The 19,745-nt window shown below is 41.0% G+C and overlaps 1 protein-coding gene across 1 annotated transcript in view; it reads left to right on the top strand.

Moving 5' to 3' along the window:
- Window positions 1–19,745, top strand: part of igf2r (insulin-like growth factor 2 receptor) — a 223,537-nt gene that overhangs the window by 73,117 nt on the left and 130,675 nt on the right. Inside the window, exons 9-11 of the mRNA XM_078556726.1 lie at window positions 7,793–7,988; window positions 16,334–16,437; window positions 17,609–17,773. Of these exons, the coding sequence (XP_078412852.1) occupies window positions 7,793–7,988; window positions 16,334–16,437; window positions 17,609–17,773 (465 nt within the window). The remainder of the gene's footprint in view (window positions 1–7,792; window positions 7,989–16,333; window positions 16,438–17,608; window positions 17,774–19,745) is intronic.

Genomic DNA, 19,745 nt, shown 5'->3' with positions numbered 1-19,745 from the left:
ATTAGATTGAAAGATTTTTTTTGGATTCTGAGCTCAGTACTCAAACGAGAGGTTAGACACTGCTGAAAAGAGACACACTGTTGATTATTTTTGTCTTGCACTCATCAGGACAAAGCAAGAATGCCAAGTTTTAAAAGGAACAAAAGCTTTTCTGATTGTTTGGCAAGTTGGCTCTGATTGATCAAGACATTGCTATGGCAAATGACCTCCATGCTTTTGTTTGTTCAAAAAAGGTGCAATGTTTGGACACATTCCTTTTGCCTGCAGAGGACAGGCCCCTGCATAAGAATATATGTAGCTTCTAGCAAGTGTAAGGAGGTAGATTTAGTGTAATTCTTGGATTGTTCAGCAAATGCTGCCCAATTACGGAATCTCATCCAACATTAGACATTGTTCCGAGTTTTGCAAGCACTGGTTGGTTGAGTACATTCAGTACTCTGTCTATTGTGTTTAATATGATCCACCTGTTGTCGGGGAGTACTGCCTATGTACCTAGCATTGCACCAACACGCATTCATATACCATGCTACTGATTTTGTGTGCTAGGTAGAGCGTCTTTTTGGCTTAACAGCTGCCTTCTGTTAGTGGAAAGCACCAGTTATGTTGCTGCTGCATAATAGCAGTGAGAAATGGCTAATTTCACCGGTTGCTCAAATTTTTGATGCTTTACTCTTCCAGGATAACTTGAGGTAGACTAGGCACTTTTCAGATCTGAAAGTAGTGGCCTCAGACTCGCCTTTAAAGTGGAACATTCTAATAAGCCCCCTTTCTTTGGCATGTTCATTGAAAAATCTGCCAGTGGGTTCTCTACTACTGCCTACTGCAAGCCTACCTTCACTAGTCAATATACATGTTGGAATTCCTACAACTCCGTGCACTACAAGATTGGTCTTATCAGAAATCTTGTAAATAGGACCTGAGTGATTTCCTCACCATACAAGCTTGATGCCAAAAAAGGCACATCAAAGCTATCCTGCGAGAAACAGGGTTAGCATTTCAAGTCTGTATGACTCTTCAGAGCTAAAGAGAAATAGAAATGTGATCAATTTTATACTTTTTACCAGGAAGTGGAGCAGATAGAAAATCAGGGATAGGTAGGAGCTAAGGAGAGATCGACAAAGATGTCATGGATACAAGACAATGGGAGTGTTAATGGTGGTAGTAAAGACGAAAGGTGCTGATATTGGCATAAAGGTAAGAGCAAAATGTGTTAATAGCAGGACAAGAGTCAGTACTCTGAAAGTAAAACATAGAAACTAGTGACAGATGGCCCTATGGTTTGGTAGGGGTGGGGTTGGGGAAAAAGGTTAAAAAAAATGAATAAATAAATAAAATTAAACCAAAAAAAAACAGTTGAATTAAAAATAGTGGAGGAGAGAGTTCATGGTCTGAAGCTGGTGCGCTCAATTTTAAGTCCGACCCATTTCCTGCACCTCTGCCCTCACCCCTTTCCCTCCCTCCTAGGCCCATGACATGGTCCCTCATGTCTTTACTCTTCACCCCACCAGCCTCCACATTAAAAGAATCATGCACTGCCATTTCTGGCAACTCCAAGATACTACTACCAAACATATCTCCCCCTGTCAGCATTCTGTAGGGACTGTTTCCTCTGTGACACCCTGGTTCACTCCTCCATCACCCCTAACCCCTCATCCCCTTCCCACGGCACCTTCCCATGCATTCGTAGAAGTTATAACACCTGCCTCTTTACTCCCTCCCTCCTCACTGTCCAAGGCCCCAAACACTCCTTTCAGGTGAAGCAGCACTTCACTTGTACCTCCTTCAGTTAGATCTACTGTATTTCCCTCTCTCAATGCAATCTCCATTGGGGAGACTAAACGTAGACTGGGTGACCGCTTTGCAGAACACCTTCACTCAGTCCACAAGCATGACTCTGACCTTCCTGCCGCTTGCCATTTCAGCACACTATCTTGCCCTAATGCCCACATGTCCGCCCTTGGCCGGCTGCAATGTTCCAGTGAAGCCCAATGCAAACTGGAGGAACAGCACCTCATCTCCCGATTAGGCACTTTACGGTCTTCAGGACTTGACATTGAGTTCAACGACTTCAGACCATGAACTCTCTCCCCCATCTTTAGCCCTTATTTAGTCTTTTTTAAAAAAATGTTTCATTTTTTATCCTTTTTCCCCCAACTCCACCCTCCACCCCACAGGACCATCTCTCACTTGTTTTGCTTTCAAAGTGCTGATCCTTCTTATTCTGTTAACACATTCTGCTCTTACCTTTGCCACTATCAGCACCTTCTTTAGTCTTTACCACTATTTTAACACTCCCTTTGTCTTGTGTCCATGACATCTTTTTCAATCTCTCTTTAGCTCCCACTATCCCTGACCTTCTATTTTGCTGCACCTGCTCCATCCCCCTCTTAAGCAGTATAAAATTCAGCACATTTTCATTTCTCTCTAGCTCTGAAGGAGTCATAGACTCAAAGTTAACTGTTTCTCTCCACAGATGCTGCCAGAGTTTTTCCAGCGTTTTTTGTTTTTATTTCAGATTTCCAGCATCTGCTGTATTTTGCTTTCATCAAAGAAGGCACCAGTCTTTTGCATTGTAAGGACCATGTGTCCGGCCTTATCGATGACCACCTGTAGGCTGATGGCACATGCAAAATAGCTGTGAGCAACAAAGAACTTACAAGGCTTGGGGAAGCTTCTTACTCTTCACTTGTCAATAAACATGGGCCCAGTTAACCAGTGTGCACTTATGCCCTGACACTCACTTTCACCCTAGATGTCAAGATTCAATTCTATGAAGCACTTAATGCTGCCATCAGCAGAGTTCCCAGTACTGAGGGACTGTAGCTTCTAGGGGACTTCAATACAAAAGTAGATACCGACTACACAGCTTGGACAACATGCGTAGGGCATCAGGGAATCGGCAAGTTAAACGAAAATGGACAGAGGTTGTTGGAGCTATGTTGCTGCTGTGGACTCTGAAGAACAACTACTTCCAAACTAAGCCTAGCTGCAAGGTGTCTTGGTGATATGAGATGACGCCAATGGCACCAGCTAGTTCTCATCCTCACCAGTCATACCTCCCTCAACAGAGTCCTCATCACTTGTGGCTAACACAGTGCTGACTGTGTCACTGACTATTCCATGGTGTGTAGCTTTAGCCAAGGAAACTATACCACTCCAAAAGAAGAAAGGTGTCCTCAGAGCAACAATTCACCGTACCACGAACCCAGGAGAGTTCCTCAACATCCTTAATCAGGCTCTTTCGAATGAGAACTCCCAAGGCCAATGTCAAGGTGGGATCATCTGTGCAACACCATCCATAATTCTGCACTCACTATGTACAGGAGAAGAGATCAGAGGAATGCTAACCCATTTGAAGTTTAGTGGACTGAAATGGAGCCAGTAACTGCAACCAAAAGGAGAGCAGTCATAAACTTTAAGCAAATCCCTAGCCAACAAAATATAGATGCTGCCAAAATCAAGTCTCAGCAGACTGCTCAGCACTGTCGATCAATACTGGTTGAAACACTGCAACAGCGTATGGTCTGTTGCTGAATTTAGGGATGCTAGAAGGAATCAAGAAAGCAACAGGCCCAGCAGCAACCAGATCAGCCCCCTTGAAGACAAAGATGGGTGATCATCTCGCAATCTAGCAAGCAGATGGAAAGGTGGATGGAGCATTATCTCGAACTCTATGCAATGGAGAACATGGTCACTGAAGAAGCTCTCAGCACCATTCCAAACTTTCCTGTCAGAGAAACTGGACAGCAAGCCCACCATATTAGAGCTCAACAAGACCATTGACCGTCTTGCCAGTGGTAAGGCTCCAGGAAATGATGGCATTCCATCTGAAATCAACAGAAGTTTAAAACCAGCACAGCTGCAGCATTTCTGAGCTTGTCTCCACTGGAAGGAAAGAATTGTGCCTCAAGACATGATGCAAAAATAGTCAGTTTGTACAAGAGGACTGGAGTAACTGCAAAAATTACCAAGGCATCTCCTTGTTAAGTATTGTGGGGAAGGTCTTTGCTGCGTTGCTGTAACCAGATTGCAGACCCTGGCATCACGCATCTATTGAGTCTCTGCGGCTTCAGAGCTGGCAGATACAGTTGACGTGATTTTCTCACTTCGGCAGTTACAGGAGAAGTGCCATGAACAGCACAGACCAAACTACATTGTGTTCATAGACCTGAATGAGGCTTTCGCCCATGTTTCTGTTGCACTAAACTGTTGCAGAAAATAAGCTGCCTGCCTGGGCTCCTGGGTGTCATTTTTTCATTCCACTGAAAACATGCACAGTTTTGTCAGTTACAATAAAACTTAATTTAAGGCTTTCAGGATTAGTGGGGTAAAGTAGGGCTGTGTCCTGGTGCCAGCTCTCTTTGGCATATTTTTCTCCATGCTGCTATTGTACATTTTCAGTGACTCACATGAGGTCCCAGAGCTGGTGGCAAGCTGTTAAACTCGGCAAGACTGAGAGTTGCTCACTCATGATGACTCCAAGCTGGCATCCCATACCGAAGTTCACTTGCAACGGCTTGTAGATCGGTTCTCTTAGGCTTGCAAGGAATTTGGACTGACAGCATCAGGAAGAACAAAGTTATGGACCAGGGCATAGACACTCCACCTTCCATCAACATAACCTCACTCTGGAGGTCATCAACAGCTTTATCTACCTTGTATCAACAATTACTGGCAACCTGTGCCTTCAGTGCTGAAATCAGTATCAGGATTGCCAAGGCCACAGTTGTCGTCTCAAAGTTGAGAAGTTGTGTGGACCAACAGCAAACTAACCAAAAAATACAAAGCTCCATGTCTACCAGGGTTGTGTTCTCCACACCCTCCTTTACTACCGTAAGGCATGAACAACTTATACAAACCTGGAAAAGCGGTTAAATAGCTGCCATTCTCCATCTCTCAGACAAATATTGGGGATCTCTGGGCAAGACAGTGCCAAGTGTGGAAGTACACTAGGGAACCCAGCATGTTTAACCTAGAGTCAGTGGCATCTCCGTTGGCTGGGTCATGAGCGAAAGGGATGACGGCCATGTCCCCAAAGACGTGCTGTATGAGGAGCTTGCTATCGGCACAAGTCCACCAGGTCTCATGTCTGCAATACAAGGATATCTGCAAGCAAGACTTGAAGTTGTCCAGGATCATAGTCGATGCATGAGAAGTCCTTGCTGCTGACCAGAGCACCTGGAGATGAACAGGGAGGATGTGGAAAAAGCAGAGGGAAAAGAAATGACCAGATGATGGAAAAGGGAGCCTGACAAAGGAAAAAAATAGAGTCGACCTCAGGCCCACCCCTCTTGTGAATTGGCCTCTACAGTCACAACAGACTATGTTCATACAGAAGTGACATACACAATACATCGCCTCCTTAGACGGATGGATGCCTAACTAGGTTATTATTAGGAAGGCATGAATGGACTGAATCTCCCTTTTGAGAAGGGAAGATCGTGGGGTGACCTAAACGGTGGCCTTTAAAATTATAGAATATTTTGCTACAGTGTGCTACAGTTCAGTCATGGAGTCAGAGTTGCTGTGGCAACATGCACTTTTACATGCAAGTTGAAGCCTGGAGCTGTAGTGATGGTAGTGGCTCCAACGTTCTTGCTATCACATGGCTGACCAGGAACCTCTGCCGCTCTTACTGTTTGCTGTTGTCATGTGTTGGAAGGATTTGCAGCTTGATACTCAACTTGTTTGGCTGTATTATGAATGCACCTTCCTTGGCTATCAAGCCCTGGGGCGGGGCTCAAGCTGGAGCTTGTGGCTCATAGGGACTCTATCCACTGAGCTACAAAACCACCTGTGTCTGTCTTGTGGAGAGCAGCAATATTAAATATATGATAGCCACCAAGAAATGAAGTGGGGAATTCAGAAGAAACTTCTTTACCCAGAGTGTGGTGCGAATCTGGAATTTATTACCACAGATCAGTTGAAGCGAATCTGGAATTTATTACCACAGATCAGTTGAAGCAAGTAGCATAGATGCATTAAAAAAGCTAGATAAGCATATGAGGGAGAAAGGAATTTAAGTTTTGGTGATGGGGTTAGCTGAGAAATGAGATGAGGCTTGAATGGAGCATAAATGTTGGCGTGGACTAGTTGGGCTGAATGGCCTGTATCTTTGCTGTATATTTTGTGTAATTCTATATAATACAGACTTTAACATTTGAGGACCAGATTTTACACTTTGGTCCCAATCTGTAATCGGCACAAAGCGTGCTAGTTTGCTGAAGTGAAAATATGGTTCAAGTTTCTGCTCACTTATTTGCATATCATAGGAAGCAGAATCTACCATGAACCAATTGGGTAATTTAATAGAATGCTTGTTTTCTTGCGTTAAAAATATTCCTTGATGTACTAGAGTGGTAACCTAGTGCTGTTTATTGATATACATGAGATGGGTTGATCATAGTAAGTAAATATCTTAGTGTCTAGTCCACCACCTGTGGGTAACCCAATTTTAAATACCTGAAAAAGCCTTTTAAAAATAATACAGGACCAGTTAATTTAGTTGCTGTACATGTCAGTTTTGGGTGTCAATGGCAGGGACACTCCATTGGATTAATTAAATCTGGGGGTGTGGCCACTTTTGTAGGAGGGGCCTGCTTCCAGTGCAGTTCTTTTTAGATCAGTGTAAAAGATCACAAACTTTATGATGGGCGTAAGTTGCGCTTAAAATTCCTCAATCTTCTACACTGATTTGGTTGCATTGCCTGATAAAACCAGTACAAAGCAGAAATCCTTGATCTGAAACATTTAAATAATTTCTGTAATGGTACATTACTTTTTAGACAGGATGAACACTTTACAGAAGAACAAGCAAATGTATCTGCTGGAGTTTAGAAAAATAAGAGGCAACTTGATTGAAGCATGAAAGACCCTAAGGGGGCCTTGACAGGGTGGATGTGGAGAGGATGTTTCCTCTTGTGGGAGAATCTAGAATCATGGGTCACTGTTTAAAAATAAGGGGTCGCCCATTTAAAACAGAGATGAGGCAAAATCTTTTCACTGAGTGTCGTGAGCCTTTGGAACTCTGCTTCCACCACTGTTTCAGGAAGAAAGCCTTGAATATTTTTAAGTCAGAGGTGGATAGATTCATGGTAAGCAAGTGGGTGTTGGTTATCGGCAGTAGGTGGGGTGCAGATTTCAGGTTACTATTAGATCAGCCATGACCTTATTAAATGGCGGAGCAGGCTCAAAGGGTTGAATGGCCTACTCCTCCTTGTTTGTATGTTCATGATGATTATAACCCTGCAAACGCTGATAACTGAACCATCAGCACTACAACTGAGTACAGGATATGGTAATGGCTGCAGTTACCAAATTGTGAGCAGTAATAAATGGATTTTGAAGTCAAATAAGCTTCACTAAAGTTGAAACTTTGACACCAAATCAAATACCTTAAACTCTATACCACCAGGGACAACCATATATCTGAGGAAAAACGAGCTGAGATTTTTGTAAGGCTTCTTAAATGTTAATCATTTGAGCCATTCTTTAAAATCTAGTATAAGGGACATCAGTTGGATTAATTCCTCAAATAATTGAGAGCTTCCAAGTGCACTATTCTTTTGACTGATTGTTAGGAAGAAGGCTTTGAGGGATTTAGATGATTATAATTACCATTCACTGCCTTTAGGAGCCAAGTTGGAGGCTGTGTTTTATGTAATGTGGTGTTTAAACAAGTAGATTTAAGGTGACGGCCATTCTATTACCTTTTTAAATGGCTTTTTTGGATGCCACAGTTTTAAGTACATTCCTGCTCCCATGTTTCAGTGCTTAAATTTTTTTTGTCCAGCCTCTAGCCATCCATATCTTGTTATCCCCAAGAAGAGTGATGCCACCACTGATGACTACTACTATTACCTGAACGTGTGTGGACCAATCAGTTCTGGGGGCTGCAGTGATGTGAAGGGTTTCATAGCATCATGTCAAACGAAAAAAGAGGGTTCTTTCCATAAGGTTGCGGGGCGATATCAAAATCAGACACTCAGGTATGTAGTTGTGTTGTTTTATTTGATTGGTTTAGATCAGGATGTCAATCCCATTTTAAATGGTGGGCCTGACCTGAGATCCTGTGACTTGCAGCAAAAGTTCTTAAAATAGAAATAACTAACATTTTTATATTGGTATTTCCATTTAGATTTTATATCCTACATTGCAACATTGACTACACTTCAGAAGTACTTCATTGCCTGGAAAGCACTTTGGGGTCTTTGGTTTAGATTTGTTGATATTCATATTGCAGAATACTTGTGTTCTCACATGATTCCAGGTGTGGAAAAAACTCTTGTTCCAAATGATTTCATGTTGGGATAATTTGGCAAACACCAATATTGGAAAATTGCAGTATTGTTCTTCAAATGTTGTACCGCAGTTCAGTAGAAACAACTTTCATTATCTTAAATGTAAATAAAATGTCTGAAGGCACTTCAGGAGCATTGTTAAACAAGTAGACAGCGAACCACAGGAGATATTAGAATGGGTGACCAAATGCTTGGCCAAGGAAGTGGGTTTTTAAATAAGTCTCTTAAAGGAGGGGAGGGAGGACAGAAGTTTAGGGAGGGAATTTCATATCTTGGGGCTGAGACCGGTAAAGGCACAGATGCCAGTGGGGTGGGTGGGGGGGGCACGGTGTGTGAGACAAATGAAATTGGGGTGCACAAAAGGCCAGATTTAGAAGAACTGAGTTCTCAGAGGGCCTTAGAGCTGGGGGAGGTTACAGAGATGAGTAGGATTGAGGCCATGGAGGATTTGAACATAAGGATGAGAATTTTAAAATCAGAATTTGTTGCACCGGGTGTCAGTCTGTCAACAAACATTGGGAGTGATGGGGAACAAGATTGGAAATTCTTGTTTACACACACGTGTCCCAAACCAAGTGAGAATTTGATGCAAAGGACCTCAGGTTGGGATAATTTGGGGCTGTGCATTGATAAAACGTGACAACATCAACATCAATATTGGAAATGTAGCTATTTGATTGGCGCACTGCAGTAAAATAACTTCCTTTTGGGGCTGCTTTGTTACATAATGCATGTTGACAGAAAATGTGCTGAAAATTGTATACTCTTCGAATTCACAACCACCTGGAAATTCCTTTTGCAGTTCAGTAATTTGGCCCATATACCATTTTGTGGCACCATATCTAAGTCCCAATAGTCAGAAATAGTGATTTAAGAGTGGGAAAACGTAGCAAGTTACATCTTACTCTGGAAAAGACGTTTCTCCCACAGCTGAAGCTTCATCTCTGATGCCCGAATGTTGCAATAGTATTCTGTCACTAGCTGCTTGTGGCCCTGCATTCTTCTGATGAGAGTTCAGGTCCTTAGTAACATCTACCATGAAAGCAAGAATTTGAAGCCATTCGTTGTCATGAGAGTCAGAGTATCATCTTTCCATTTCTGAAGAATGAACAGTTGAATCTCCCTACATAATTTGGGAAAACATTACAGTGCAGCCACCAAACTGGCTGTCCAAGTTTCATATTCTTCCGACAGCTGGCTGAACTTTCAGTGGTTGAGAGTTGTGCTTCAAATAAAATTTTAATTTCAGTGACCACATACATAAATTCACTTTCACCATTTTACCTCATAGAGCTGCTGCTTGTAAAATGCATTGAAAAATACTGCATTCCTTATTTGGGTTGCTGACTTGCAATTTGGCCTTCGCTTTGGATACCATTCCACCTTGCCTGACAGTCTGCCCCCTCTGTGACCACGCTCCCAGCTCTTGTTCAGTCTCTGTCCAGTTTGTCTAGAGAACCCACCAAGCTGGAGACAAAGTAATTGATTATGTCTCATCAAACATTCTACAAACTCCTGTGTTATGCACATGGTCTCATCAAGCTCCAGAAATTTATATTGCTTGCTGAATCATATCAATTACATGACTGCTAACACCAAACTGTGTTGAAAAAGCAGCAAAGGACTTTACCCTGAAATTGACTGTTCAAATTCTCTCTCAAATCCCTTTTTCTTTCTTTCTTCAATATGTAGTTCACGCTCTGCCCCAGGTACATCTCTTAACTCTGTTTGAATCTGTCCAGTCTGACTTCTACCCTGCTCACACCACCAAGACCACACACCTCCCACTTGTCAATATCCTGAAAGCCACCGTTTTGATTGTGACATGTTACCTTTCCCTGCTCCATTTGACTGCACTGTAGTGTTTGCAGTGGACCACATCATGCTCCTTCATTGCATCTCCTTTGTCCAACTATGAGCCCGATTTTGTATGCAAAGTGTAACCAGTGCCCCTCCAACAATGGCTTTTGCCATCCCTGCATTATGATCAGAGCTCCCAAAGGTTCTACACATGCTCCCTCCCTTTTGTTTGTCTACATGCTGGCCCTTAACAGGATCAGCTTCCACATGAATGCAGATGATGCCCACCTCCTATTACTCCCTCGGTGACAAAATCACCTGCAAGCTTAGACTACCAGTCCGACGACATCATGGACAATTTGCAGCTTACTTCAAATTGACATTTGAGTGACTTTGGAACCATTCTTTGGCTCTTGCCATAAACTTAATTCCTTTGCTGCCAACTCCATCACTTTTCCCAGCTGCATTCACACTAAACTAGACTGAACTGACCTTTAAACCCCACATGTATGTTACAAACTATTTATTCCTACCTGCAAGACATTGTCTGCTTCTGCCCTGACCTCAGCTCCCCTGCTGTCGAATTCCTTATCTGTGCTTTTATCACCTCTGCCTCATTAACTCAATGTTCTCTTTTATTCAGTGCCCTCCTTTCTGGCCTTGCATCCAACACTAAACAAAACCCAGTATGTTCAAACCCAGTCATCGTATTCTATCATATGCTAAATCTCGTTCATTCAACACCTTTGCCACACTAGCTCTCTGTCCCACAGTAAATTAAATTTAAACTTCTTGTCTTCAAATCTTGCCCCTTCCTATCTCTGCAGCCTCCTATTCCTTCCCACCCATCCTGCAGTCTTTGATTCATCGACTCTGGCTTACTGTGTGTTTTCTACACCTTCCTTTCACTTCAACAGGAGGTAGAGCCGTCACTCTGGAGCTCTCTCTAATCCCCATTTGTTTCTCCGTTCTCTGCTTCAGAAAATTTCTCAGTTAGCTGCCTGCCCTTGCTAATCGCTTCCTCTGATTTTTTTTTCTATTATTCCATTTTAGCAGTGCCATGGGATATATTTTGCACTTAAGGTGCTACGTAAGTATCAATTGTCGTGAACCTAGGTGTTGTAAGGAAAAATAAGCTGCATCTGAACTGGGCATTATATGATTTGGACCTCAAATTAGATAAATTACTTTCAAGAAAGTCAAGTGTGAAAGGGAGGTAAAAGGAGCACAAGAATGACATTGTAAGGAGGGAAAAGTAAACCCAAGCAAAAATAATGCAAAGGTACTAAACAGTGCAAGAAAAACATGGCACTACAGTTAACAGCCTTTTGCCTGAATGCTGAACACATTCAGACTAAGACTTGAGATACAGCTATACTTACCAGTGTGAAAATATGACATTCTAGGAATAAATTAAAAATGCAAGGACTTTGACTATTGCAGAGATGAAAGTGGATATGTTCTACATCAGCCCTCTTGGCACACGCTGAGTGTATATTTTGGGAAATTATGCACTTCCACTTGTGGTGTTTCACTTAATTCTACTGGCTAGAAAGTAACTGGTTATGTTTTATAGTATCCTGATATGTCTGCAAGACATATGCCAAGAGCATGTGGAAAAATTTTCCATAGAGTTTTATGTTAATAATTGCTATCCAATTTCTGGTTAACACTCATTATTGAAGGCATTGTGGTAGACCTACTGGATAAGTTAGCACACATGAGGCTACCAAATATCCATGGCCAGAAAGCATATCCTCTACAATGGAAAGATGAGAGCCACTGACTAAACAATTACTGGCATTACTGAGGTGACTGCAAGCAAGTGCATACCCTATCTAATTTAGAAAAAGTGATGTTGGAAACCAGGCAATTGTACAAATCCATTTTCCATCGTTTAATTGAGTAAAGGTTGAGGAAATAGAATAGATTTCGAAGGAGGACATCCTGATGCACATGCAGTGCTTGGACTTTGAGGGAGCTATAGATAGTTGTATTCACTGGTTATTTTGGCTTCAGAAAACTTGGGCTTAAGCTATGCCTGGTAAACAACTAATGAAATTAACAGCCGGATAAGCCCAGGATAAAACATGGGAATGGACAATCCGATGTTAAGACACAAGTCTACAATAGATTTTTGGACACCAAGAGAATCGAGGAATACGGCTACAGGCTGCCTTACCAAATCCTTTTGAAAATCCAAGTGCCATCTCAACAAATTACTCCTCATCTCATCAACAACAACCCCTTGTGTCCGCAATGATCCTCTCTTGCGGGTGGCTTGGTGGAAGTGAGATATCAATGGTGCTGGATTTGCAGACGGTTTATGAGCCTGACCTTAGCCTTGCAGCCCATCCCAAACTGAGAGTGTTGGTTGTTGCCTGGTAGAGGAGGTGGCAGACTCGAGAGCTACCCTCTTTCCGTTTCTCTTGCCGTTCTCACTGTGACTGCTCTTGTTAATTGGAAGGTCTTGACACTATTTTCGATAATGGCATGTTCTAGAATCTGGCAAATACTAGAAAATTGAAAGCAGTGCATTCATTATCTTTGCAGCCATCTCTTTAAAACCTGAGGATAGAGGCCTGAAGGTCCGGGGCATTTTTTGGCTTTTAGTTCCATTAATTTCTCCAGTATTTTTTTTTGAATTTTTAAGTTCCCTGCTGTCATTAGACATTTTGTTCCCCACTAGTTAGTTCCAGTGTGTTTTGTGTTTTCTACGTTGAAGACAGTTGGACAATATTTGGTGCTATCATTTCCTTGTTCCCATTGTACTACCTCCTGTTTCTCCCTCTAGTGAATCCATATTTCTGCTAATCTTTTTCACATACTTGTAGAAGCTCTTGCAGTCTGCTTAAATATTTCTTGCTACTTTACTCTGATTCTATTTTCTCCCTCTTATTTCCTGGGCCCATACGCACTGGAATTTAGAAGAACGAGAGGTGATCTTATTGAAACATAAGACTCAGAGAGGACTGGCAGGGTAGATGCCAAGAGGATGTTTCCCCTTGGTAAGAGATTAGAACCAGGAGACACAGTTTTAAAAATAAGAGGTCGCGCTTTTAAGACAGATGAGAATTTTTTTCTCAGGGCCTTAGTATGTGGAGTTCTGTTCCCCAGAAAGCAGCGGAGGCTCAGTCATTGAATTTATTCATGGCTGAGTTGGAAAGATTTTTGATAGACAAGGGAGTTGAGGGGTTTTGGGGATAGGCAGGAAAGTGGAATTGAAGCCACAATCGGATCAGCCATGATCTTAAATGGCCGAGCAGGTTCGAATGGGCCAAATGGCCTTCCCCTAAGTCCTATGTTCCTGGTCATCTTTCAATTTCTAAAAACCGTCCCAAAATCAGGCTTGCTATTCATTTTGGCAAATTGTAAGCTTTTTAATCTAACACCATACATTTAGTTAGCCAGGGTTGAGCTACTTTTTCCCTCCTGTTTTTATTCAATAATTATTTTTGAGAATTATGAATTATTTCTTTAAATATTTGCCATTGCTTATCTTGTCATATCTTTTAATTTCCCAATTTTCCTTGACAAACTTGCCCCTCATACCAATGTAACTAGTTTTGTTTACCTCAGTCTTGGCCTTAACTATGTCACCCTCTAATTGTGAAGTTTTATTGTATGATCAGTCTTCCCAGAGGATTGTTTATGATTACTAATTAACCCCCTCTCATTACACAACACTAGATCAAAAATATCCTGTTCCCTCGTTGGTTCTTTTACAGAATCTTTTAGAGAATGGTCTTGAATGCATTCTGAGCTCTTTCTGCAATCTACTCTTGCCAATTTGGCTTGCCCAGTATCTGTAAAGATTAAAATCTCCCACAATTATTGCATTATCCTTGTTGCACATTGCTCTAATTATCTGATTCGTACTCTGTGTAATACTGTTAATGGGGAGGGGGGGCGTGGGACCTTTTAAACTACACTCATATTGACTCTGTATCCTGATTTTTCTAAGCTTCCTCAAAACTGTTTTACCTGATTCTTTATTATCAGGGTTACCCTCCACTTTTTCTGTTTTGTCTATCTTTTCTAAAAGTGAAGTACCTTGGAATATTTAGTTCATAACCTTGGTCACCCTGCAACCATAACTCTCTCTGCCATTAGTTCATCTATAATTCCAATATAGGACCCGAAGTTTTAGCTGCTTAGTTTTTCCCTGATGAAACCTTTATTAAATTTGAGTGAAGAAATTTCTTCCCACTTAAAGGTTGTGAATCTTTGGAACACTGTACCCGAGGGGATTATGGGTGCTCCATCATTGAATATATTTAAGGCTGGGATGGACAGATTTTTTTGGGGGCCTTGGAATCAATGGATATGGGGTGTTGGTGTAAAAGTGGAATTCAAGCCCAAGTTGAGCCCTGATCGTATTGAATGGCAGAGTAGTTCGATGGTCCATATGGCCTATTCCTCCTGTCTCGTGTGTCATGTCCTTTCCTGAAACACTGCTTCACCTTCACACAAATCGCTAATCTCTACCAGCTTGACATTTCTCTTTAGACTTGCAGATCATCCTTAGCTGAACTCTTTTATTTCCCACCCTCCCCCCTTTAATTTAAAACATTATCTATCCCCCTCGTTATTCAGTTCACCAGGACAGTACCTCCACGCACCCCCCCCGCCGCCGCCGTCCGTCTGGTTTAATTGGAAGTGGATTCAATGGATCAAGTTTCCTTTTCCTCGAATTGATGCCAGTACCCTGTGAATTGAAATTCCTGCCTCCTACACTACGCTACACGTTTTAACCCTAGAATCTGTTTGTCCCTTTGCCAATTTGCGCATGACTCAACAGTAATCCTGAGATTATTAACTTTTAAGGTTCAGCCTTATACTTTGAACCTTAGATCTCAAACTCAATCTCAGTGCCATATCATTAAAAACCCAAGTAGTGGATGCTATCTTTATACTGGGTGAGACTTTTAAAATGGATGGGCAAAACATTGAAAAGATTGTTTGTTATTTCTCTGAACAGATGATCAGGGTTACTTTGGCTCCTCCAAGTCACTTGCTTTTGGCTCATGCAGTTCCTGTATTTGGCAATCCTTTTAAAAGCTCACTCAAGCTTTCATGGATCAAATTTTGGGAATAAAGTTGTGAAATTCTTAGTTCTGAAATATGTCAGGTCATATAAACCTTTTCTACATAGCCTTTAAGCCAATAAGTTTTATTAATAAATTCCTTTTTGAACAAAACTGTTAATGAAATTCAGCTGAATTTCATTGTAGACTCTGCCATATCTATCATCATCATTGCATAGTGACTTCTCAGGGTACCAACAAATCCAATAGATGAATAGCTTTTGCTTTAATAGAAGTAGTGGTGTGGAGTTGGCAACTCAGCCTGTGATATGAGCCATGTTAGGTCCATCAAATGACTTCAGCATTAGGTAAGATTGGAGAATCACTTGAAGCTATGTATAACACAACTGGGTCGAAATGATTTTTTATTGAAATTAAGTGACTGAGTTTGTGGTGTAAATCTGGAATGAAAAGCTTTGCATGGGCTGTTGAATTGTAGCCTTGACTTGTTTGCTCTGAGACCATATAAAAGCAGTGATGTGACGGTGGTGTAGTGGTTATGTTACTGAATTAGCCATCTAGAGGCCTAGACTAATGCTCTGGGGACATGGGTTCAAACCCCACCATGGCAGCTGGTGGAATTTAAGTTCAAAAATATAAAGCTAGCCTCAGCAATGGTGACCATGACAACTATCATGGATTGCCATAAAACCCCATCTGGTTCACAAATATCCTTTAGGGAAGGAAATCTGCCATCCTTACCCAGTCTGGCCTTCAGACCCACAGCCATGTAGTTGTTTCTTAACTGCCACCTGAAATGGCCTAGCAAGCCACGCAGATCAAGGGCAGTTAGGGATGGGCAACAAATACTGACCTTGCCACTTCATCCCATGAAAGAAAAAAGAGATAAAATTGAAGAAAATTAACTTATTCATAGGAGGTTGTCAGTGTATAAGTTGGTGAATGTCAGTGTTTCATTGACCCTTGGGGTGTCCCTGCTATCGGGATAAATAACTCAGTAGCAACTTTAAAATTAGTTGATCTAATTCTGATATGTAATATTATTGCACTTTGTTGCAAACATATAGCTGGCTACACGGTTTAGAAATAACTTAAATAGCCTGTTTCACGCTTGGAAATGTTATTTTAAGTTGAAATGCCATTAATAATCTTTAGGTTGTGCATTCAAGTTTTTTTGCACTCCAGGTATTCAGATGGTGATCTTACATTGACGTACCCTGATGGCAACTCGTGCAGTTCTGGATTCCGAAGAATGACGATAATAAACTTCCGCTGTAATGAATCAGCTGGTAAGGTTAATGCAAAGCATGTGCTGTTTTATTATGCATATACCAAATAGTCTGTCTCAGGGCATGAGAAAAGTGTATTGTAACTCTAGTTTGTGTTAAGCATTATTGAGATTACATTTCAATTAGCAGCTATTCAAGCTTGTTCTAATACTAAGTTTCCCAGTCAAAATTAAATTTCCATTTGATTTGTGACTATTTTCTACATATGTGTTGATAATTGTCCATTTGTGGTTGCCTGATAGTTTAGGAGTCAGAACTGCAGAAGCAGTGGGAAGGTTAGACTTGTGATGGTCATTGTGGAATAGGAAGGATATTTCTACTTTACAGCCTAAGACCATAACAATCACTATTTCAAATGGTATTATCCTGATGCAGCCTTAACTGCCGGTGTCAACTTTATTCTGACTTGGTTGGCTTTATATTCTTTACTAAGCCAATGCAATGCTCACAAAAGTTTATCATATTTGTCAAATTGGTGGAGGGAATGAAGATAAAATTAGAGAATCTGCACAGAAGCAAGGCACTCGGCATAATTGATCTTTGTCTACAAAATGCAAGCGTTCTTCCACTATAATTACTATTTCCCATGCTAGCCCCATATTCCTCTATTGCTTTCTCTTTCATCAGAGCATGAAGCCGCCTCTTAAATCTACCAGTGGTGTCTGCATCTATCACTATGTGGCTGCGTGTTCCACATTCTCACCACTGAGATTTCTTGTAAATTCTTTATTTAGAGTTTAATGTTGCACCATCTGAATAAATATTTTAAAGTTGGTAAGAATTTGTAATGTTGCTAAGGATAGAAGATTATTACAGAAAGCAGTGAGCCCTTGAACAAGATGATCAATCCAGAAGCTTGACACACTATCTAATCTACCTAGTCATTGTCCTGTCTTCAACTTTTTGCCCTGTACTTTTTAATTGGGCACTTCACCTAAATTTGTAAACATTTTTAAAAAAAATCAACTTTTTTATATTCTTATGCATGAGTTAGAACTTTGTTATAGCATTGCATTTCTCTAAACTGTAAACCTATGGTGAACTGAATTTTGAGTATTTCGGTAAGACAGGAGTTTAAATTGAATGCATTGTATCTATGTAGACATCTGTGTGAATCTGTTTGCTGAACAGCCTAAATCTACATTACTGTATTTATCTGTCTTTTCTAAAGCCAATGAAGGAAAGGGTAAACCAGAATTCAGTGCTGAAGTTGACTGTACATATATCTTTGACTGGGGTACAAAGTATGCCTGTGTGAAAGAAAAAGAAAACTTGCTCTGTCGGGTTTCTGATGGAAGGAAACGATATGACCTTTCCCCTTTAACTCGATATGCAGGTGAGGTTTCCTACTTTCAGCCATTTTGAAATTGTTAAAATCGGTTTTTGGTAAAGATTTTGGCTTGCCCATGGCACTTGTCCATCTAGTATTGATCAGTTTTTGATGTGATTTAATAAACCAAGAGTAAATTTTTAATTTTAATTTTTTTGACTCTTACTAGACAGTTGAACTATATCGCGAATGCACTTGCAGAGAGTACAAAAGGAAAAATAAGATCCTTTGATCTAAAGGAGAGTCCAGTAAATATTCCAAAATACTGTTTTTTGTTTAGATATCTGTCCTTGTTCCCTATTGATGCAGATTTAAAATTTGTACAGTAGGCTGCATTTAAGTTATTTGCTCCGCCTCCCAATTTTTTTTTACAGGTATAGAATCATAGAAAATTTACACACACAAGGCCCAAGGTGTCCATGTCAGTCACTGGAAAAAAACACTGAAATCCAGCTTTCTTGCACTTGTTCTGTAGCCCTGCAGGCCATAGCTCTTTAAGTAGATGTCAAAGTACTTTCTTTTAAATGTGGGGTATTTCTGCCTCTACCATTCTTTCAGGCAGAGTGTTCCAGATTCCTGCCACCCTCGAGGTAAAAAATGTTTCCTCACCTTCTCTCTAATTAAATCTATGCCCCCTGGTTTTTGACTCCTCTGCCAGGTTAAATGGGTTGTCCCCATTTACTCTATCTGAGCCCCTCAGTTTTTGCACCTCAAATTAAGTCAACCATCATCATCATCCTTTGCAAGGAAAAGAAACCCAGTTTCTTATAGCTAAAATTTTCCAGCCCTGGCAACATCCTCATAAATGCGCTTTTCACCCTGCCTAGTGGAATCCTATCTTTACTGTAATGTGACCAGAACTGTGTGCAGTACTCAAGCTGTGGTCCAACTAGTGTTGTACATTGTTCTAGCATAACCTCCCTGTGGCTTTTATTCTATGCCTCAACTAATAAAGGAAAACACGTCATATGCTACCTTAACCGCCTTGTCAACCTGTCCTTTACATATATATGATTGTATACTCCAAGATCCCTCTGACCTAACTCATTGTCATCCTCATTTGTTGTGTACTTCCTTGCCTTGTTGCACCTCCTAAAATGTATTACCCCTCACTTCTCTGGATAGAATTCCAGTTTCAGCTTTTCTGCTGAACTGACCAAAGCATCTATATCTTCCTGCAAACTAAAACATTCCGCCTCTCTGCCAACCACACAGCCAATTTTTGTATTCTTTATCATGCCCTGCACATTTAAGTCTAAATCATTAACATAAACTATGAAAAGCAAGGGATCAAGTAAAGAGCCCTGCACAATCCCACTGGTAACACAGCCTTCCAGTCGCAGATACACCTGTCAACCATTACCTTTTGCTTCCTGCCATGAAGCCAACTTTGGATCCTGTTTGCCATTCCCCCTTGAATCCCAAGGGCATTTACTTTGTACCAGTCTGTCATGAGGACCTTGTCAAAAAAAGCCTTGCTAAAATCCATGCAGTTCGCCACCCCACTGCCCTCATCAACCTTCCTTTCTACCTCAAAAAATTCAATCAAGTTAGTCAGATGTGACCATTTCTATAAATCCATGATAACTTGATTAATCTGTGCCTTTTTGAATGAAGGTTTATACTGTTCCTCAATTGATTCCAATAATTTGTCCACAACAGAAGGTAAAAGCTCTATAATTACTCTGGTTATCCCTTACTCCCTTTTCAAGTGGTACATCATTACCAGTTTTCTAATCCTCTTGTACCATTTCTGTAAACAGGGAGAATTGAAATATGATGATCTGAGCCTCTGAAATTTCCTCCCGTGCTTCTTTTAACAGCTTGATATATTTCATCCAGGCCTGGCGGTTTATTTATCTTCAAAGGCGTTAAATCCTTGACTACTTCCTCTCTTACAATGTTTATTCCATCCAATATTTCACACTTCCTCCTTTTGATTGTGTTTGTCATTTGACGACAAAATTAATCCTGGTTT

The sequence above is a fragment of the Cetorhinus maximus genome, chromosome 14, assembly GCF_964194155.1.
Source record: "Cetorhinus maximus chromosome 14, sCetMax3.hap1.1, whole genome shotgun sequence".
Lineage (NCBI taxonomy): Eukaryota > Metazoa > Chordata > Chondrichthyes > Lamniformes > Cetorhinidae > Cetorhinus > Cetorhinus maximus.
Note: the sequence above shows the minus strand (reverse complement) of the source record. Positions and strands in the feature narration are given on the sequence as shown.